Here is a 22724-nt window from a genome sequence, read left to right as displayed (position 1 = left end):
CTCTGCTGCTTCTATGTTATAATCCCTGTTACATCAGATGCACCGCAGAGCAGAGCATGGTCATTTTTAAGGACAATTCACACATTTATATGGTGCGGATCAGTGCCCTGGACATCCTCCTCATACTCCAGTTTATAAATATACTTGCTGTAGTACCTGGGATTGCCCGGGATAGTAACGGTAACCGTCTCTCTCCCAGTCTCTGTCTGTGTGTCTCTGTCTGTCTCTTTCCCAGGTCTGTCTCTTTCCCCATCAGTCTGTCTCTTTCCCCATCAGTCTGTCTCTTTCCCCATCAGTCTGTCTCTTTCCCCATCAGTCTGTCTCTTTCCCCATCAGTCTGTCTCTTTCCCCATCAGTCTGTCTCTTTCCCCATCAGTCTGTCTCTTTCCCCATCAGTCTGTCTCTTTCCCCATCAGTCTGTCTCTTTCCCCATCAGTCTGTCTCTTTCCCCATCAGTCTGTCTCTTTCCCCATCAGTCTGTCTCTTTCCCCATCAGTCTGTCTCTTTCCCCATCAGTCTGTCTCTTTCCCCATCAGTCTGTCTCTTTCCCCATCAGTCTGTCTCTTTCCCCATCAGTCTGTCTCTTTCCCCATCAGTCTGTCTCTTTCCCCATCAGTCTGTCTCTTTCCCCATCAGTCTGTCTCTTTCCCCATCAGTCTGTCTCTTTCCCCATCAGTCTGTCTCTTTCCCCATCAGTCTGTCTCTTTCCCAGGTCTGTCTCTTTCCCAGGTCTGTCTCTTTCCCAGGTCTGTCTCTTTCCCAGGTCTGTCTCTTTCCCAGGTCTGTCTCTTTCCCAGTATGGGGAGATAAGGTATGCACACCAGTGACTATGTAAGGGGAATACATGGAATAGCAGAAACTGCTGTGTGAATACTGACTTGAAAAATCCAATAGCTATATGTAAAGTGAAAATGTGAAAAATGGAATCTGCATTACTGCCATGAACATACGAATCAAGAGAAATTTAGCTACTTAATTGATCAATGCAATAGAGCCCCAACACTACGCCAAAGTATTTCTCTACGTTGGGGTCCCCCTAGCTTGTGTGTGTCCTCTCATGCAGTTAAAAAACTTACCGTGTATGGGAAGCTGAGACCCAGGCTATATATGCGTATGATATGGATTGGCAATAGGTGTGGTTGGGGAGGGTTCACAAACGAAAAAATACTAACAATAAGGATAACGTTTGGAACACCATTCTAAGTCCAAACTGGGTGCAGAAACCTAAAAAAACATCACTATACATGGAATAGCAGAAACTGCTGTGTGAATACTGACTTGAAAACTTTCACTTTACATATAGCTATTGGATTTTTCAAGTCAGTATTCACACAGCAGTTTCTGCTATTCCATGTATTCCCCTTACATAGTCACTGGTGTGCATACCTTATCTCCCCATAGTGATGTTTTTTTAGGTTTCTGCACCCAGTTTGGACTTAGAATGGTGTTCCAAACGTTATCCTTATTGTTAGTATTTTTTCGTTTGTGAACCCTCCCCAACCACACCTATTGCCAATCCATATCATACGCATATATAGCCTGGGTCTCAGCTTCCCATACACGGTAAGTTTTTTAACTGCATGAGAGGACACACACAAGCTAGGGACCCCAACGTAGAGAAATACTTTGGCGTAGTGTTGGGGCTCTATTGCATTGATCAATTCAGTAGCTAAATTTCTCTTGATTCATATGTTCATGGCAGTAATGCAGATTCCATTTTTCACATTTTCACTTTACATATAGCTATTGGATTTTTCAAGTCAGTATTCACACAGCAGTTTCTGCTATTCCATGTATTCCCCTTACATAGTCACTGGTGTGCATACCTTATCTCCCCATAGTGATGTTTTTTTAGGTTTCTGCACCCAGTTTGGACTTCGAATGGTGTTCCAAACGTTATCCTTATTGTCTCTTTCCCAGGTCAGCCTCTTTCCCAGGTCAGCCTCTTTCCCAGGTCAGCCTCTTTCCCAGGTCAGCCTCTTTCCCAGGTCAGCCTCTTTCCCTATGTCTCCCAGTCTCTCTTCCTGTCTCTTTCCCTGTCTGTCTGAGACAGACGGGGAAAGAGACAGACGGGGAAAGAGACAGACGGGGAAAGAGACAGAAGGGGAAAGAGACAAAGACAGACGGGGAGAAAGACAGATGTTGAAAGAGACTGACGGGAAAAGAGACAGACTGACGAGAAAAGAGACAGACAGACAGACAGGGAAAAAGACAGAGACAGACGGGGAAAAAGATAGACAGACATTCTCTTTCCCCGTCTGTCTCTCTCCCCGTCAGTCTCTGTCTCTCTCTCTCCCCGTCAGTCTCTGTCTCTCTCTCTCCCCGTCAGTCTCTGTCTCTCTCTCTCCCAGTCAGTCTCTGTCTCTCTCTCTCCCAGTCAGTCTCTGTCTCTCTCTCTCCCAGTCAGTCTCTGTCTGTCTCTCTCCCCCCCTCGTCTGTCTCTCAACCCCCCTCGTCTGTCCCTCAACCCCCCTCGTCTGTCCCTCAACCCCCCTCGTCTGTCCCTCAACCCCCCCTCGTCTGTCCCTCAACCCCCCCTCGTCTGTCCCTCAACCCCCCCTCGTCTGTCCCTCAACCCCCCCTCGTCTGTCCCTCAACCCCCCCTCGTCTGTCCCTCAACCCCCCCTCGTCTGTCCCTCAACCCCCCCTCGTCTGTCCCTCAACCCCCCCTCGTCTGTCCCTCAACCCCCCCTCGTCTGTCCCTCAACCCCCCCTCGTCTGTCCCTCAACCCCCCCTCGTCTGTCCCTCAACCCCTCCTCGTCTGTCCCTCAACCCCCCCTCGTCTGTCTCTCAACCCCCCCTCGTCTGTCTCTCAACCCCCCTCGTCTGTCTCTCAACCCCCCTCGTCTGTCTCTCAACCCCCCTCGTCTGTCTCTCAACCCCCCTCGTCTGTCTCTCAACCCCCCTCGTCTGTCTCTCAACCCCCCTCGTCTGTCTCTCAACCCCCCTCGTCTGTCTCTCAACCCCCCTCGTCTGTCTCTCAACCCCCCTCGTCTGTCTCTCAACCCCCCTCGTCTGTCTCTCAACCCCCCTCGTCTGTCTCTTTCTGTCTCCCCACCGACATCATATTACCTCACACATAAGCTTCTTATACTGTGACTGTCCTTTGTTCCTATAGCAACCAATCACAGCTCCTATTAATAACCAGTAGTTCCAGGCTCCATTCACTTTAATATAGGCAGGTTTTTTTGGAGTGTAACTGTAAAGCGCGGGGTTAAATTTTCCCGTCAAAACATAGTCTACGATGTTCCCTGGGTCAAATGGAGTGTCTGTGCAAAATTTTGTGATTGTAAATGCGACGGTGAGGGTTCCTTTAGCGGACACACACACACACATACACACACATACACACTCAACTTTAAATATTAGATTGTCATTTCTAATCTTATTTCTGTGTTTACAAATCGTGAAATTGGGGTAAGATTAAAGATTAGGTGATTTTATCATGGTTTCACAAGGTGTAAATGTCCCATAACCATTTAGGATTATGTTAAACAGATAAATGGAATGGATTGTAAAAGAATGGTGTGTGGGTAAAATCTGCTGGGTGTGAATCCCCCTTAGATAGTTATCTCACTAGAATTTTTGCATTTCCTTTTAACATAACCTCAATGAATGGTTCTATGGATTTTGATGATGCAATATGAAAATTTAATGTGTATTCATGTTTAGCCTTTGAAAGCCTTGGAAAGCCTGTCTGTAGAATTCTTCAGTGAGTTTTCTAACAAGTGGTCCAGAAAAATCTCTCGATCACTACTGTACGTCATATGCTTCCAGTGCGAACATTGTGTAGCTATGTAGAAGGTCACTTTTAGAAACATTACATAGTCCACCTTTAACCTGCTCAGGATCTGGCCATTTCACCCCAGTCTTGATCAGCAACATTTTTGTGTTTTATCTTACATGCGATTTTAATGGCTCTAAAATGTTTTTTTCTTTAGAATATTCAAATAAGGTGGCCTCTTTTTTTTTTTCCCACAACACATGAAGTACCGTAATTTTTTTTAATCTTTTTTGCTGTTAGCAAGGGAAAAAATAGGAAATATGTATCAATATCTATTTTTTTTATTTTTTAACCACTGTTAAAAATAATTTTATATTGAGTTCCCATTTTCATAGCGATAATAGTTTTATTTTTCTTTTATTTCATACACTGGTGCCTCCACCCCTATTAGGCTATGTGCGCACTGGAAAATGGAATTTTCTCAAGAAAATTCCGCAGGCACTGAAAGATTACCGCACCCGCGGTAAAAAAACGCAGCAAACCGCACCCGAAAACCGCATGCGGTTTGCTGCGGTTTTACCGCGGTATTGCCACGATTTTGCCGCGTGTGGGTTGGCAAATGTGCTTTATTGCATTCAATGCAATAAAGCACATTGAAGAAGAAAAAAAAATAATAATTTCCTTCTTTTAGATAGATAAAGAGACAGAAGAATAGATAGACGGATAGAAAGACAGACAGATAGACAGACAGACAGACAGACAGACAGACAGACAGACAGACAGACAGACAGACAGACAGACAGATAGATAGAGGACAGATCGCTGCATTTCCCACGGTCGGCAGTGAGTTCACATTACCGGCCGTGGGAAATGACTGGTAATTACCTCTGCTGTCTCGCTGCGAGGCTGCATACATTCAGCGCTGTGTGTCAGTCGCGGCTGGATGTAAGCAGCGCAGGACCTGTGGATTACGCCGGAGCTTTGTTTCGGGAGGGGTTAATAAAATGGTGAACGAGGCTTGTTTGTGTTTTATTTAAAATAAAGGATTTTTCGGTGTGTGTGTTTTTTCACTTTACTTACAGGTTGATCATGTCAGCTGTCTCATAGACGCTGCCATGATTAAGCCTGGAGTTAATGGCGGCGATCCGCCACCATTAACTCTTTGTATTACCCTGCCTACCACTGCTACACGGCAGCAAGAAGAGCCGGGGACACTCCGGTACTGCCGCATAATGCATGCGACAGGCCCGGGGCAGCTGCGGCTGATATTCTCGGCTGCGGGAGGACGGGGGCATTAACCCTGGCACTCGCCCTCCCCAGCCTGAGAATACCGGGCTGCCGCTGTTTGTTTACCTCGGCTGGACGGTAAAAATACAGCGGAGACCACGTGTTTTTTTTTTCTATATTTCCATTTGCTTTTTATGTGTGTTCTATGTGTCTGTGATGTGTGTGTGTCTGTGATGTGTGTGTGTTTACTCTCTGCTCCGCTTCCTCTTCCTGTAATGACATCACTTCCCTGCAAAACCGCAGGCAAGCGATGTACATTACCGGAGGTAAACCGCGAAATACCGCAGGGAATAACGCAAGAAAACGCAGTGAACCGCACAGAATTTGCTGCCTGCGTTATTCCCTGCGTGATTTCACGATTACATTGGAGTCAATGGAGTGGAATCCCGCAGCGACGTGCGGAAAGAATTGACATGCAATTGTTTTTTCTGCGGGAATCCCGCAGCAAAACATGCAGCTGTCAAATTCCGCCTAGTGCGCACAGGATTTTTTTTTCCTATAGGTTTTGCTGGTGATTCACTGCAGAGATGTTATGAACATTTTCTCCAGCGAAACTTGCAGCAAAACCGCAAAAAATCCGCGGCAAAATCCGGTAAGTGCGCACATAGCCTAAAGGTTTTAAAATACTTTTGGGAAACCTTTTCACATATTAATACATAGTATTAATTGCTGAATTCCTCTAACTGGGGATGGTATATAAGCCCAAATTAAAGGGGAAATTCAGCTTGCAGAGCTGTTCGAGTGTTCTAGGACTCAGAGAGTAGAAGGTGCACATTACATAGCTAACAAAAAAAACCTTCCTAAAAACATTACTTTATTATACCAAATATCTAAAAACATTTTTTTTACAACAATTGTTTTTTTTAACTAAAATTAATGCATCAAAAAAATCCGCAACAAATCAGACTGACTAGTGCACAGGTAAGGGAGGAATGCTGACAACACCCTACCATAAATCCTCCCTCCTGTAAACTACCTGGCAGCGGAAATCAGCACCCTATGATATTGACATGGCGCCCCCACTTGGCGTCGACTCTCCCTAGCCTCCCCTAACTCACCCTATCACAATTGAAAAAAGTGCTTGTGTCTAAATAAATGTGCAATAGTGCTCAACACACAGGGAAAAACAAATCAGGGTGGCTACTTATCGTCCAGATGTATAAAGACCATGTCTCAACGCGTTTCCCCTTTTGGTTCATCAGGAGGCCGATGTATGCATTGCATCAATCTGATGACATGATGAAATGATATTGACAAAGGTTCTAGGACTCAGCAGCTCATGTGCTTGCCCTACACCCAATGATCACTGAATGTGAAGAAGGAAGCACCATCAATGCTGCCCAATCTGTATACAAAGCCCTTGTTCAGCATTGTGTTTATAACAATCACAAAGGCAGAAATTGTAATAAACCAAATTTATCATTTGTTTGGGGAGTCTGGCTGTGTCTGATATCTGAGTACTCGCCCCCACCGTTGCATGATCTCAAGGTGCTTGCTTTGATTCTGATGATTTAGAGAGCATGAGTGTAGAGTCATGAGCAAACCGCATGCACCCATAAAGTCTGTGTGAAGCCCAGAACTGGATTAAAAAAAAAACAACTTTTCAGGACCAGTGTTTCATTAAATATTTGGACAACAACTATAAGAAACTAAAGAACTATGGACAAATTGAACACTATCAGAGAAAAACCCCTGCTACACATATAGTAAGCCTCAGTAAAGGGTCCGATGGGGATGGGTGCTTGCAATGTCTTAGGCTGCTTTCACACATCCGGCTGTAGCAGTGCGGCACAATCCAGTGCTCTGCTGAAAAACGAAACCGTTTTTTTTTTTGCCGCCGGTTTCGTTTTTTTCCAGCATTGACTTGCATTGGCGCCACATTGTGCCGCATGGGCTTGCGTTCCGTCCGGTTTTTGCCGTATGCGGCAGATTTAGCCGATGCGGTGGCCGGATGGAATGTTCCCTGGCATGTTTTTTGCTCCGTCAAAAAAAAAAAAACGCATCGCGCCGCATCCATCCGATGCGGCGCATTTTTCAATGCATCCCTATGGACGCCGGATGCGGCAAAAACCGCATCCGTCCGTCGCATGCGGTTTTGTCCACTGCGCATGCTCAGTAGCATGCCGCAAGCGGCAAAAACCGGACGGGCCGCATGTAAGAAGCTTATGCAAAGGATGCGGTGTTTTCACCGCATCCGTTGCATAGGTTTCACAGCCGGATTGAGCCGCACGGCTCAAACCGGATGTATGAAAGCAGCCTTACCATCAAGGTACTGTGCTGGTGACTGCAGCAATAAGTCTACAAATACAAGTTTTGCTTTCCACCAATATGTACGTGGAAAGTATCTCTACATTCAGCTGCTCTAAGGATACAAATCCAGAAAACGCTGCACATCGCCACAGTTCATTAAATAATAAAAGGTAAGAACTAGAATAAAACATCAAACTCTCCACAGTGAGCAGCTTCACTGCAGACTATAAAGCCCTCCGCATACACAGAATCATAGACTTGAAACATTAATGAACCTACAAAAGGTTCTTGTGGACGTCAGTGATATAAAGCCCAAGAGTTTGTTATTCCACAAGTGCAAAGAGAAGAAGCAGTCCAAGGTCACCAGTCTGTACAGGAGAGGGCAGACTGCGATCCTGTGCGTCTACTGAGGGGTTAAAGATGCAATTCAGCAACTAGTTGATGTTTTCTTGTTCTCATCTTTATGGTGAGTACGAGAATATGCAGCGCACTTCTCTATTTCGGAGTCAGAGACTGCTCATGTACTTCTTAATAATCTTCTGACAAAATCAGTCTCATTTGCATCACACACATTTATTTTAGCCATGCTGTGCAGGTTATTATGAATCCCTTTGTAGAGCGATCATTGACTTTGATTACTTTAGTCTTCGTCTTAATCACTTTGCATCAACTTCAAGCAGCCACTTATTTCCATTAATATAATAGACTGGCATTAATCACTTTATATAAGGAGATTTTTCTCATCTTTCTTATGCATTCATGTAATTTGGTAGCAGTGCCAAGTAGTTATCTCGGGTTCTTGTGCAGTCTGAGCGTCCTTTATTATTGGTCACAATGTCACTAATATAGCAGTGCTCAATGGGATAAGGTCAGCCTATTCCCATATCATGCAGAATTACCAAATATATGGAAGCATCACCAAAAGACTAAATACTCTATTCCAATGATGGTCTCTAACAAAGAGATTGGTCTGACCTTTCATTTAAAGAGTGATTAAAGGGACCTTTAAGGCTCATTATATTGATGACATTACCTTAGTATTGGTCATCATTATCAGATTGGTAGTGGTTAGTGATGAGCGAGCACTAAGATGCTTGTGTGCTTGAAACGAGCTGGTCATACGCTTAGACGGGATAGACTCTACGACAGAGTATAATGGAAGTCAAAGGCTCTTCCACAAAAATGCTTACGTTTCCCATTGACTTCCCTTATACTTGGTACTAGAGTTGAGCCTATCGAAGCTTCTAATTTCAAGTACTGAGCACTTAAGCATCTTCGTACTTGCTCATCACTAGTAGTGGTCCAAAACTTTCACAATCAGTTGCTGTCAGCACTGGTGGTGTCCAGATATACACAGTGAATGGAGCCAAACAGCACCGCCTCATACACTAATTAGTAACCTTTCTGGACTTCTAAGCAGGTTTGGTAGCTGTCAGCCAAATAATGGTTTGGCTGATTATTCAGCTGACAGTTATCTCCAATCTATAATCTATACACAGGGGCTCTCAGCTAGTCAGTGCTCCAGTGTTCTCAATGAGACAGATAATGCCAAACAACTCTGTGGCCAGCCTCTCAGAGAACAAAAGGATCAGCAGGCCAAGAATCCTTCTGTCCATCAACACAATCTGTGGGGAAGGGGGGGGGGGGGGTCGGGGGGACTGTGGGGAGCCCCACATACATATTAGTCAGTTGGTCAAACCTGTCTGATGTTAGTCTAGTGTGTTTTGTGGGCCTTAAGGATAGATCATCAATTTACTAAGCCTGGACCACCCATTTATAGGGGTTTCCAGGATTATACAATTGTCCTGGAGAAGGGAATGTTATAAAACAAAGAAATAACCATTATATAGCCAATTAATCTCCTGCCACTATAGTGCTGCTTCTCCAGTGGTCCCTCCTTTTCCTGGTGTGATTTATGTGACCTATTATGGACCACAATGTCAACATTAGTATCTAACCTCTGAAGTTAGTAAATGTCTGCAGCAGTCATGTGAATCATAGATGGGATGTCATCATTTTAGGACCGGTTGGGGATTCAAGGCTAATATTTTTTTTCTTTACATCATAACATTGCCTACTTTTGGGTAACTTTTGTAAAATTGTAAAATGTAAAAGTTGTCTTTACCTAAAACTGGAGAACTCTTTAAATGGACATTTGATACTTGATATTTGAAAAAAAGTCCACTCCCTGTGCTAGAAAAGCAGGCCCTTAACTTCTGAAAGAAGTATACAAATGAAGAATGAACTAGTGATGGGTGAACGTGTTCATCACTCGATCGAGCATTAGCGTGCTTGGGTACTCGCGTAGCACGGTTGAGTAATGCAGGTGCTCAAATATTTTGTCAGTGAAACATAGACGACAAGTCACAGGCTTGCTTCACTCCATGATGTGTGCAGGCACCTCAGTCGCAGTCTCTGACTGGCTCTCCTGGGGGATAAAACAGCTGGAAATGCTGTTTATGGTTGGCTGTATATGTCCAGAGACCAGAACAGGCCAATCATTGACTTTCCATAATGCTCGTTACTCACATCAAGCTCTTCCTAGAGTCTAACCAGCTCAAATTGAGCATTTTAGTGCTCACTCATCACTAGAAGGAACCATTAGTCCTAGCACACCGTGTGAATACTAATAGTGGGCATCCTGGTAATGAATAAACCATGGCTAAAGCAAGTGTCAGGCCTGGTTCAGGCTTAAATATCCACTGATTGTCTGCCTATTTGCTGTTTGACGGTCATTTAAAAGCCTGTTTAGAAAGGTCAACCGCACTTACACAATCCTTTGTGCACATAGAGTATCATCATTCCCGGCAGCACAAGTCTCGTTACACAATGACTTACCAAGAGCCATGATTTGTAAGCAGTATTAAAAATCATTTCATCCAAATAAACGGGAGTTTTGTGCATTCTTTAGGTGATTGGTAGCACTGCTAGGATCACCCCTTCCTTATACAGTAATCAATTGGTAGAAAGCAAGTTAAAAAAAAAAAAGTGTCAAAAAAGTTTAGAAATGAGCGATACCTTGTTTTAACAAAGGTGGGCACATTAGAGGTCATCAATTTGTTTATGACACTTAAGGTCTCATGAATCCAAAATAATAAAAAAAATTGATATCTAAGACATCCAACACGCCATCAGTGACGATTATGTCTGTCATGTTATATGTCGCTGACAGTTCATGTTTCTAGGAGAACACCGACTGGAGAAATAACTCTGCCTGTAACCTAATTGTGGCTTTGTGGAGATGTATGAGTCAGTGGGGCTAGACGTTACCGTCAGATCTTCATATCATACATAACTGATTTCTACAAAAGCTAGACATGAAGTATATAAAGGTCGTTTTTGTTAATAAAAAGCCTTGTCAGAAGTGAACAGCTCATTCCAAACTCCGCTCCTTAAACCCATTTTTTTGTTCCCTATGAGCCAGACATAGAAACCGTACACGGCAATTTACAGGTCCACAGTGCTGTAACCATAATAACTCCGACTATTGCTTCACGGTAATAGAAATAGCCTTCACAAGGTATAGCTGCAGTATAACACAATATAATAACATATCCTGTTAAATCTCATATTTCATTAGTAAGAAATAAAGATTAAGCCCTTTTGTTAAAGCCTCACTCTGGAGAATTTTTTTTATCTGCCCGTATGTCAGGGATCATCTGTGTACACGCCGAGTACTGGCCAATGTTTTAATGAATAGTGCTCGGAACAACAACATATAATGTTGCAGTGCTGATCAACTTTTTTTTTTTCCAATGTCATGAGAAAAAAAACGCAGCGTGCAATTCAGGCCTATGGGTGCGTGGAAATGATCCTGCTGCACTCTGATGACATCTGAGTACAGTCCGATTTCTGCGGACTCACAGAATGGAGATGAACAAATTTTGTTCTCCATCTTCCCCTGATAGTGTACTTGCTCCGATTCACTCATCTGACAAAACTGGATCATACTAAGCTGACACTCAGATCATACTCTGAACAGCGTTTGATCGGAGTGTAATTTGCATAAATGATCTGATTTTCTTCTCTCACATGAAGGAATCTACACTCGTGTGACCCCGGCCTAAGAGTAATGATGGTAGTAATATACTCAAAGGCGACCAGCTTCTCCAGTTTCAGAGGCGCTCTGGCCTTTTACGGTGTGAGATCACCACATGTGTAACCTCTCGGATTAGTTTGTGGAGCGATAGTTACTTTCTCAATGTAAGTCTATGAGACACAGGACAAGGCTAGAGTACTGTATACAGAAGATTCAAAAAGTGACCTCCTACTCCATGCAGTGGACACTGTGTGACCTGACAGGTCACACGTGCAATCACATGACCATGGAGCAGCAATGGAAACGGTAAAAGCCAGCAACCAGTAAGTAGATTACTACTACCATTACATCTAGACACACGATCCCTAACAAAGGGGCAAATAAAAAGAACCATGTGCTAGATGGGGCTGTAAGGAGTATCCAACCCCTGATTATGGCAGGAAGATGGGACATCATCACAATGGTGAATCAGAAGCCAGCAGGTAACACACAGTGTGGGCACAGTGGGCTCAAGGGCCTCTTTGAAATATGAACTTCATATTCACGGTAATTTTATACTTTTAATAAAAGTTGTAAAACCTATTGATACCCAAGACGACCACAATATAATATACAAATATTTACATTACAGTTGCTGATATCTTTGGCGCTGGAAGAAAATATATATCATTGTCCTCTAGAAAATGAAGACTGCGCTGTATATTTTTCCAAAAGATTGTTTTCTGTCCAGACAAAGCCCATTGTTTGAAGCCCTTATCTGTGCATAGAACCCCCATGTACAAAGGATTCATTGACAATAGCATTCAGAAATCTTGCAGTAGACATTCATGTATCTGATGACCTTGGTCTAAAAAGGGTTTTCATGTCTCATAAGGTGAAGCCATGTCATTAGGATAAGATATTACTGTATCATCCATGAAGGAAAACACAATTCATGGTTTTGGGCTGCGCTACCGAAATGACGATTGGGCACCAAAAATAACTGAAGGAACAACCTAAAATAGGCACCAAAAATAAGTTATTTAAACCCCTTTTGCCCCTAAGTGAACTGTAAAGTTGGTTTTAACATTTTAAAGAGACGCCAGTCGAGGGTGGAAACATGTTGCGGAATAAAAGAAGGGAATTTTGTTACTTACCGTAAATTCCTTTTCTTCTAGCTCTTATTGGGAGACCCAGACGATTGGGGTATAGCTACTGCCCTCTGGAGGCCACACAAAGCACTACATTAAAAGTGCAAGGCCCCTCCCCCTCTGGCTATACCCCCCCGTGGTATCACGGGTTCTCCAGTTTTAGTGCCAAAGCAAGAAGGAGGAAGCCAATAACTGGTTTAAACAAATTAACTCCGAATAACATCGGAGAACTGAAAAACCGTTCAACATGAACAACATGTGTACCCGCAAACAACAAAAAAACATCCCGAAGGACAACAGGGCGGGTGCTGGGTCTCCCAATAAGAGCTAGAAGAAAAGGAATTTACGGTAAGTAACAAAATTCCCTTCTTCTTCAGCGCTCTATTGGGAGACCCAGACGATTGGGACGTCCAAAAGCTGTCCCTGGGTGGGTAAATAAATACCTCATGTTAGAGCTGCAAAACAGCCCTCCCCTACGGGGGTGTCACTGCCGCCTGCAGGACTCTTCTACCTAAGCTGGCATCCGCCGAAGCATAGGTATGCACCTGATAATGCTTGGTGAAAGTGTGCAGACTGGACCAGGTAGCTGCCTGGCACACCTGTTGAGCCGAAGCCTGGTGACGTAATGCCCAGGACGCACCCACGGCTCTGGTGGAGTGGGCTTTTAGCCCTGAAGGAACCGGAAGCCCCGCAGAACGGTAGGCCTCTAGAATTGGTTCTTTGATCCATCGAGCCAGGGTGGCTTTAGAAGCCTGCAACCCCTTGCGCGGACCAGCGACAAGGACGAAAAGTGCATCGGCACGGCGTATGGGCGCCGTGCGGGAAATGTAGATTCTGAGTGCTCTCACCAGATCTAGCAAACGTAAGGCCTTTTCATACCGGTGAACCGGATGAGGGCAAAAAGAAGGCAAGGAAATATCCTGATTAAGATGAAAAGAGGATACGACCTTAGGAAGAAACTCCGGAATGGGGCGCAGCACAACCTTGTCCTGGTGGAACACCAGGAAGGGAGCCTTAGATGACAGAGCTGCCAGCTCAGACACTCGCCGAAGCGATGTGATTGCAACAAGAAACGCCACTTTCTGCGACAGCCGAGAGAAGGAAACTTCCTTCAGAGGCTCGAAGGGCGGCTTCTGGAGAGCAACTAGTACCCTGTTCAGATCCCATGGATCTAACGGTCGCTTGTACGGGGGCACAATATGACAGACCCCCTGCAGGAACGTGCGCACCTTAGGAAGACGTGCTAGACGCTTCTGAAAAAACACGGATAGTGCCGAAACTTGCCCTTTAAGGGAGCTGAGCGACAAGCCCTTTTCTAACCCCGATTGCAGGAAAGAAAGAAAAGTGGGCAATGCAAATGGCCAGGGAGACACTCCCTGAGCAGAGCACCAGGACAAGAAAATCTTCCACGTTCTGTGGTAGATCTTAGCCGAATTCGACTTTCTAGCTTGTCTCATTGTGGCAATGACCCCCTGAGATAATCCAGCAGATGCTAGGATCCAGGACTCAATGGCCACACAGTCAGGTTCAGGGCCGCAGAATTCTGATGGAAAAACGGCCCTTGGGACAGTAAGTCTGGTCGGTCTGGCAGTGACCACGGTCGACCGATCGTGAGATGCCACAGATCCGGATACCACGACCTCCTCGGCCAGTCTGGAGCGACGAGAATGACGCGGCTGCACTCGGATCTGATCTTGCGTAGCACTCTGGGCAAGAGCGCTAGAGGCGGAAACACGTATGGGAGCTGAAACTGCGACCAATCTTGAACCAAGGCGTCTGCCGCCAGAGCTCTTTGATCGCGCGACCTCGCCATGAATGCCGGGACCTTGTTGTTGTGCCGGGATGCCATTAGGTCGACGTCCGGCACTCCCCAGCGGCGACAGATTTCCTGAAACACGTCCGGGTGAAGGGACCATTCCCCTGCGTCCATGCCCTGGCGACTGAGAAAGTCTGCTTCCCAGTTTTCTACGCCTGGGATGTGAACCGCGGATATGGTGGATGCTCTGTCCTCCACCCACATTAGAATGCGCCGGACTTCTTGGAAGGCTTGCCGACTGCGCGTCCCTCCTTGGTGGTTGATGTATGCCACCGCTGTGGAGTTGTCCGATTGGATTCGGATCTGCTTTCCTTCCAGCCACTGTTGGAAGGCCAGTAGAGCAAGATACACTGCTCTGATCTCCAGAACATTGATCTGAAGGGTGGACTCCTGCGGAGTCCACGTCCCCTGAGCCCTGTGGTGGAGAAATACTGCTCCCCACCCTGACAGACTCGCATCTGTCGTGACTACTGCCCAGGATGGGGGCAGGAAGGATCTTCCCTGAGACAATGAGGTGGGAAGGAGCCACCATTGTAGAGAGTCCTTGGCCGTCTGGGAAAGCGAGACTTTCCTGTCCAGGGACGTTGACTTCCCGTCCCATTGGCGGAGAATGTCCCATTGAAGTGGGCGCAGATGAAACTGCGCAAAGGGAACTGCTTCCATGGCTGCCACCATCTTCCCGAGGAAGTGCATGAGGCGCCGCAAGGGATGCAACTGGCCCTGCAGGAGAGATTGCACCCCTGTCTGTAGTGACCGCTGCTTGTCCAGCGGAAGCTTCACTATCGCTGCTAGAGTATGAAACTCCATGCCAAGATACGTTAGTGACTGAGTCGGTGATAGGATCGACTTTGGAAAGTTGATGATCCATCCGAAAGACTGTAGAGTCTCCAGCGTAGCATTCAGGCTGAGTTGGCATGCCTCCTGAGAGGGAGCTTTGACCAATAAGTCGTCTAGGTAAGGGATCACCGAGTGTCCCTGAGAGTGCAAGACTGCTACCACCGCCGCCATGACCTTGGTGAAGACCCGTGGGGCTGTCGCCAGACCAAATGGAAGAGCTACGAACTGAAAATGGTCGTCTCCTATCACAAAACGTAGAAAACGTTGATGTTCTGTAGCAATTGGCACGTGGAGATAAGCATCTTTGATGTCTATTGAGGCAAGGAAGTCTCCTCTGGACATTGAGGCAATGACAGAGCGGAGGGTTTCCATCCGGAACCTCCTGGCGTGCACATGTTTGTTGAGCCGTTTTAGGTCCAGAACAGGACGGAACGAGCCGTCCTTTTTTGGAACCACAAAGAGATTGGAGTAAAACCCTTGCCCTTGTTCCTGAGGAGGGACTGGGATAACCACTCCTTCCGCTTTTAGGGAATCCACCGCCTGCAGCAGAGCATCTGCTCGGTCTGGACGTGGGGAGGTTCTGAAGAACCGAGCTGGAGGACGAGAAATGAACTCGATTCTGTACCCGCGAGACAAAATGTCCGTCACCCACCGGTCTTTGACCTGTGACATCCAAATGCCGGAAAAGCGGGAGAGCCTGCCCCCGACCGGCGATGCGGAGGGGGGGGGCTGGAAGTCATGAGGTAGCCGCTTTGGAAGCGGTACCTCCATTTGCTTTCTTGGGGCGTGTGTGAGTCCGCCACGAATCTGAGTTTCTTTGCGTCCTCTGAGTCCCTTTGGACGAGGTAAATGGTGTCTTGCCCGAACCTCGAAAGGACTGAAACCTCTGCTGCCACTTTTTCTGCTGAGGTTTGGTTGTTCTGGGTTGTGGTAAGGAGGAGTCTTTACCCTTGGACTGCTTAATGATATCAGCCAATGGCTCGCCAAACAGTCTCTCTCTAGACAAAGGCAAACTGGTTAAACATTTTTTGGAACCAGCATCTGCTTTCCAGTCCTTTAACCACAAGGCTCTGCGCAAAACTACCGAATTGGCGGACGCCATTGAGGTGCGACTGGTAGATTCTAGGACCGCATTGATAGCGTAAGACGCAAACGCCGACATCTGCGTGGTAAGGTGCGCCACTTGCGGCACTGCTGGATGCATGATAGCATCCACTTTTGCTAAGCCAGCGGAAATAGCCTGGAGTGCCCATACAGCTGCGAATGCCGGAGCAAACGACGCGCCGATAGCTTCATAGACAGATTTTAACCAAAGGTCCATCTGTCTGTCATTGGCATCTTTAAGTGAAGCGCCATCCTCCACTGCAACTATGGATCTAGCTGCAAGTTTGGAAATCGGGGGGTCTACCTTTGGACACTGTGTCCAGCGCTTGACCACCTCAGGGGGGAAAGGGAAACGCGTATCTTTAGATCGTTTAGAGAAACGCCTTTCTGGGTGAGCGTCGTGCTTCTGGATTGATTCTCTGAAGTCAGAGTGATCTAACAAAGCACTCAATTTACGCTTGGGATAAAGGAAACGAAACTTTTCCTGCTCCGCAGCCGCCTCTTCTGCTGAAGGGGCTGGGGGAGAAATATCCAACAGCCTATTGATGGCTGAGATAAGGTCGTCTACCATGGCATCCCCATCCGGGGTATCCAGGTTGAGAGGGGTTCCAGGAGTGGATTCCTGATCACTCTCATCAGACACATCACAGGGAGACTGATTGCGCTGAGACCCTGAGCAGTGTGAAGACGTCGAGGGTCTTTCCCAGCGAGCTCGCTTAGGGTGGCTGGGGCCATCATCTGAGTCATAATCCTCGGCCTGTGAAGCCGAGGACCCCCCTGTGGGCTGGATACATTCCAAGTAAGGGGGACCTGAGGACAGCGGCCTCGCCATGCCCAGAGACTGAGCCCCATGCATAGATTGCAAGGTCTCAAGGATTTTTGCCATAGATACAGACATATTATCTGCAAAAACTGCAAAGTCCGTCCCTGTCACCGGGGCAGAACTTACAAGCGTCTCAGCCTGGGTCGCTACCTCTCCTGACTCCGGCTGGCGAAGCAGCACCGGGTCGGAGCATTGCACACAATGGGGGTCATCAGAGCCTGCTGGTAGATTAGCCCCACAAGCAGCACACGCAGTATACACAGCCCTTTTTGCCTTGGCCGCCTTGCGTTTTGAGGATGACATGTTGCTGCTTCCACAGAGCAATCTGGGATATGCAGCCAGAAGCGCACCTCACCGTGCAAGAAATACAATATCTATATAACTGTATCCAGTACACTGATACACAGTGAGGCACTAGAGGGACCAGCACAGAAAAATCGCTTACCGCCCGCTTAAAAAGCGGGTGTGTGGTCGCCAGATAGCCCCTAGTCCAGGTCTCCCAGAGCCTTGCGTCCTTCCTCCAGCCAGGCATGCATGTAATGGCTGCCGGCGTCTCGAGAGAGGAAGGGGGGCGGGCCCTGGGCGTTCCTGGCCAAGAGCGGGAAGCCTGCTTCCCTCTGTGCATAGTGTGAGGGCTGGAGCATGTAAATCAGGCTCCAGCCCTCGTCGCTGCTTGCGAACAGCGTCTCTCCCCTACCCTGATTGACAGGGTGGGGGCGGGAACGAAACGGAGCTGCCGGCGTCCTAGGCCCAAAAAGCCGGGGACTAAATTTATAACCGCCGCCGCCGTAAAAGCGCGGACGGCGGATCCCCGGCGCACCACAAGTCACAGCAGCGCCGCCCGGTCCAGAGGGGGTCGGCGCTGCGTTCCCAAACACAAACAATCCCCCAGTAATCTGTAGGGACACCAACTCCACGTTGCGGTCCCCGGCGCACTACAACACCCAGCCAGCCCGGAGTGTGTCTGTGCCTGCCGGGGACACAGAGTACCTGTAAGATGCAGGGCCTGTCCCTGATCGTACTCCTGCTCCGAATCCATCAGGTTCTAATGGGTCTGTGGATGGAGCCCGGCATCAGAGCTGAGAGGCCGGCAGGATCCCACTTCCACAGAGCCCTACCAGGGGATGTGGAAGGAAAACAGCATGTCAGGCTCCAGCCCTGTACCAGCAATAGGTACCTCAACCTTACAACACCATCCAGGGGTGAGAAGGGAGCATGCTGGGAACACTATATGTGTCCTCTTTTCTTCCATCCGACAAAGTCAGCAGCTACTGCTGACTAAAATCTGTGGAGCTATGCATGGAATGTCTGACCTCCTTCGCACACAAAGCTAAAACTGGAGAACCCGTGATACCACGGGGGGGTATAGCCAGAGGGGGAGGGGCCTTGCACTTTTAATGTAGTGCTTTGTGTGGCCTCCAGAGGGCAGTAGCTATACCCCAATCGTCTGGGTCTCCCAATAGAGCGCTGAAGAAAACACTTTATTATTGGATCAAGCATCTTGATTTAGGTAGCGCGCAGGCCAAAACCGTGAATTGTCTTTCCTTCAAGCATCTTGGTGAAGTACATCCCTTATCCACAGGGCAGCAGTGACCGTTTTTGAGCTTTCACAGGTGTGCCTATCCAACTCCCTCGAGTGAACAGATTACCTGGATCTATTATATCTTTTTATACAGGTACCACCCTATGGTCTGGTTCGCTCTGTAGCCTCACAGTTTTTATCTACTGGAAGGTCAATGGGAGACCGAAATCTAGGACCCCACTGAGAACATGAATTAAAAGGGGGCTGCGTTTCTCTGCATAGTGGCGCTCCTGGCCATCCAGCCGTGCAGGTTTCTGTCACCAGCTCTATTCACTTGAACAAATCCATATTGTAGGTCATCATTTCCTGAGAAGGGAAAACCTCTTTAAAGAACGATTTATGGTAAAAGTAAAGAAAAGGACGGGCTGGAAGGGCAGGAAGGAAAAATGGAAGGGAAAAAAATAAGAGGAAGCTGACATAAAGGGGCCAGGAAAAACATATCAGCAAAAAACGTTGGCCCGTGTAGTTAATAATCAAGGTTTGTGTCTTATTTATTCAGTACTCAATAATAGAGAGTTGGTAATACAGCGTCCATATAGAAACAATCAAGCAGCTTTCCACAGCAAAACAACTTAAAACATGGATGTGGGCAAAATTAATTCCAGAATTAACATACCTTTGGATTATTTGCATCAAACAGACCAGTTGAAAGTCCGATCAACAATGCGGTCTTGCCTTTGGTCTTAGCTGGAGAAGCAGAGCGAGAACGAGGAGGCAAGGAGTCATCAAATGAAGACTGCGTGGACACAATCGGTGAGACAATGCTGGAGGGTAGTGGGACTTTCTGAAACAATACTCTGGATGCATCTCCTGGACAAAGCTCTGTAGAGACAGATAGGACGTGACAATACTGGCAGGTATGGGAATTCTTCACTAGGTGCACTACTTAATAGGGTTATCTGGTTCTTTATAGCTTACCGCCTATCCTTAGGATAGGCAGACCATATTAAATTGAGGGGGTTGACTCTTGACACTCCAGCTGTTTAACCTCTTCTTCCAGTCTATTTTCATCTTCCTGACCAGGCCAACTTTTTCAATTATGAGTGTCACTTTAAGAGGTAATAACTCTGGGACACTTCAATATATTCCAGTGATTATATTTTTTATGACACATTGTACTTCATGTTAGTGGTAAACTTTGTTCAATATGATGTGTTTATTTATGAAAATATCGAAAATTTGCAAATTTTTATTTTTTATATTTACCAATTTTCAAACTTTTAATTTTTATGCCCTTAAGTCAGACAGTTGTACAACACAAACTAGTTAGTAAATAACACTTGCTTACTTTACATCAGCACCGTTTATTAAACACCATTTTTTTTTGTTAGGACGTTAGAAGGATCTTTTGCAGTGCAAAAATTGGCTGCAATAGATAGCAGATGCTATGTTGCGTTTGTAGACCCCCTGATGTGCTTAAATAGTGGAACCCCCTACAAGTTCCACACAATTTATCTAAAGGTGTGGTGAGCACCTTGAAACCACAGGTACTTCACAAGCTGTGAAAATGGAAAAAAAAAAATTTTTTTCCACAAACATGTTGCTTTTGCCCAAAAAAAGGGGATATGGACCATACAATTTGTTGTGAAATTTCCCTTGAGTATACCAATACCTCATATGTGGTCGAAAACTATTTTCAAGGCAAAGTCCTAAGCTAGGAAGGGAAACCGCACCATATTGGAGTGCAGATTATGCTGGAATGGTTTGGGGTGCCATGTCATATTGCCAAAACCCATGAGGTACCAGAAAAGCAGAACCCAGATAAGTGATCCTACTTTACAAAGTACACCCCTCAATGAATTCATCTAGGGGTACAGTGACCATACTGACATCAAAAAGGTGTGTAACAAAATATTAAACTATTGGGTGATGAAGAAAAGCCAATTACATTTTTTTTTTCCACAAAAATTTTGTTTTAGCCTCAGATTTTACCTTTTCATAGAGTAGCATTCCCCCTAAAGTGTACCCATTTTGAAAATTACAACCCTTTGGGAATGTATTTACAAGTGTAGTGATGATTTTGACTCCATGGGTGTTTTCCAGAAACAAGCAGCAATGGATGTTGCGGAGTGAAAATTGCAAAACTGCAATTATAGTGCCCACTACATTGTAGTGCCTGTACAATATGCCCAGCTCGTGCTTCTGGAGAAATGCATCCCATAAATTAAAGGAGTTGTCCGACATAACAAAAATGTTTGAGTTTAAGCTAATCTGTGCTGTATTGTCATATTAAACACCCCTACATTGTTATTTTTTGTTTTCTAACTTTTGTTCCTCTTGAATTCACCCTTTATTCTCTGCAGCTTCTTGTTTACATTCAGCTCCAGCAAACTGACCACTTCCTGTGCAAAACCTGCCAGTCACAGCTGGCACCGCCCGGCCTCAGTGTCCAGCCCCACCCCATTGTCCAGCCCCGCCCCCTGCACACACATTCCCTGTCAGTATATTCTGCCCCAGCACCTGACCTATTATCACTACAGCATTGCAAATAACAGCCCCACATCAGGCTCTGCACCGCACACCACATCGGGCTCTGCACCGCACACCACATCGGGCTCTGCACCGCACACCACATCGGGCTCTGCACCGCACACCACATCGGGCTCTGCACCGCACACCACATCGGGCTCTGCACCGCACACCACATCGGGCTCTGCACCCCACACCACATCGGGCTCTGTACCCCACACCACATCGGGCTCTGCACCCCACACCACATCGGGCTCTGCACCCCACACCACATCGGGCTCTGCACCCCACACCACATCGGGCTCTGCACCCCACACCACATCGGGCTCTGCACCCCACACCACATCGGGCTCTGCACCCCACACCACATCGGGCTCTGCACCGCACACCACATCGGGCTCTGCACCGCACACCACATCGGGCTCTGCACCGCACACCACATCGGGCTCTGCACCGCACACCACATCGGGCTCTGCACCCCACACCACATCGGGCTCTGCACCCCACACCAAATCGGGCTCTGCACCCCACATCACATCGTGCTCTGCACCCCACACCACATCGGGCTCTGCACCCCACACCACATCGGGCTCTGCACCCCACACCACATCGGGCTCTGCACCCCACACCACATCGGGCTCTGCACCCCACACCACATCGGGCTCTGCAACCCACACCACATCGGGCTCTGCAACCCACACCACATCGGGCTCTGCACCGCACACCACATCGGGCTCTGCACCGCACACCACATCGGGCTCTTCACCGCACACCACATCGGGCTCTGCACCGCACACCACATCGGGCTCTGCACCCCACACCACATCGGGCTCTGCACCCCACACCACATCGGGCTCTGCACCCCACACCACATCGGGCTCTGCACCCCACACCACATCGGGCTCTGCACCCCACACCACATCGGGCTCTGCACCGCACACCACATCGGGCTCTGCACCGCACACCACATCGGGCTCTGCACTGCATACACACACATCAGGCTGTGCACCGCACACACACACATCAGGCTGTGCACCGCACACACACACACATCAGGCTGTGCACCGCACACACACACATCAGGCTGTGCACCGCATACACACACACATAGGGCTGTGTACCGCATACACACACACACACATCGGGCTGTGCACCGCATACACACACACACACACACACACACACACCCACACCTAGAGTTATATAATATACATTATCCCCCTCATGCACTCTCTTCTCTCCCACTGCACTGTCTCCTCTGCCCCCAGCACTCCCCTGTCTCTCACCCCCATGAAGTCTCATTTCTGCCCCCCTGCTGTGTCACCCATGATCTCTTCTCTAGCCCCCCACTCTGTCAGCCGTGGACGCTCTTCTCTAGCCCCCTCCCCCCCCTGCTCGCTCTCCCTTCTCACTCGTGCAGCATGCTGTCTCTTCTCCGTGCTGTTATGATTCCAGTATCTCATACAGAGCTCAGTGCTGTTGTTCGCTGGTGTCAGGTGACATCCCTGCTTCTGACTGTATTCAGAAGCCAGGAGCATGGGAGGCTGCAGTCATCAGAGACAGTGCACGGGGGAGGGGGGGTCACAGTTGCCCGGGCACCATACAACATAATGAGCTGAGGACACTGTTGGGCAAACAGCGCTACGGTGTCCTAGACAGAGA

At 47.3% G+C, this 22724-nt stretch overlaps 1 protein-coding gene across 3 annotated transcripts in view; it reads right to left on the bottom strand.

The window, feature by feature from the left end:
* Window positions 1-22724, bottom strand: part of NEK1 (NIMA related kinase 1) — a 282342-nt gene that overhangs the window by 10582 nt on the left and 249036 nt on the right. For all 3 annotated transcript variants that reach the window (XM_075347215.1, XM_075347229.1, XM_075347221.1), the window contains one exon: window positions 19210-19415. In XM_075347215.1, the coding sequence (XP_075203330.1) occupies window positions 19210-19415 (206 nt within the window). The remainder of the gene's footprint in view (window positions 1-19209; window positions 19416-22724) is intronic.

Source organism: Anomaloglossus baeobatrachus, chromosome 1, assembly GCF_048569485.1.
Source record: "Anomaloglossus baeobatrachus isolate aAnoBae1 chromosome 1, aAnoBae1.hap1, whole genome shotgun sequence".
Taxonomy (NCBI): domain Eukaryota; kingdom Metazoa; phylum Chordata; class Amphibia; order Anura; family Aromobatidae; genus Anomaloglossus; species Anomaloglossus baeobatrachus.
This window is presented reverse-complemented; position numbering and strand designations above follow the sequence as displayed.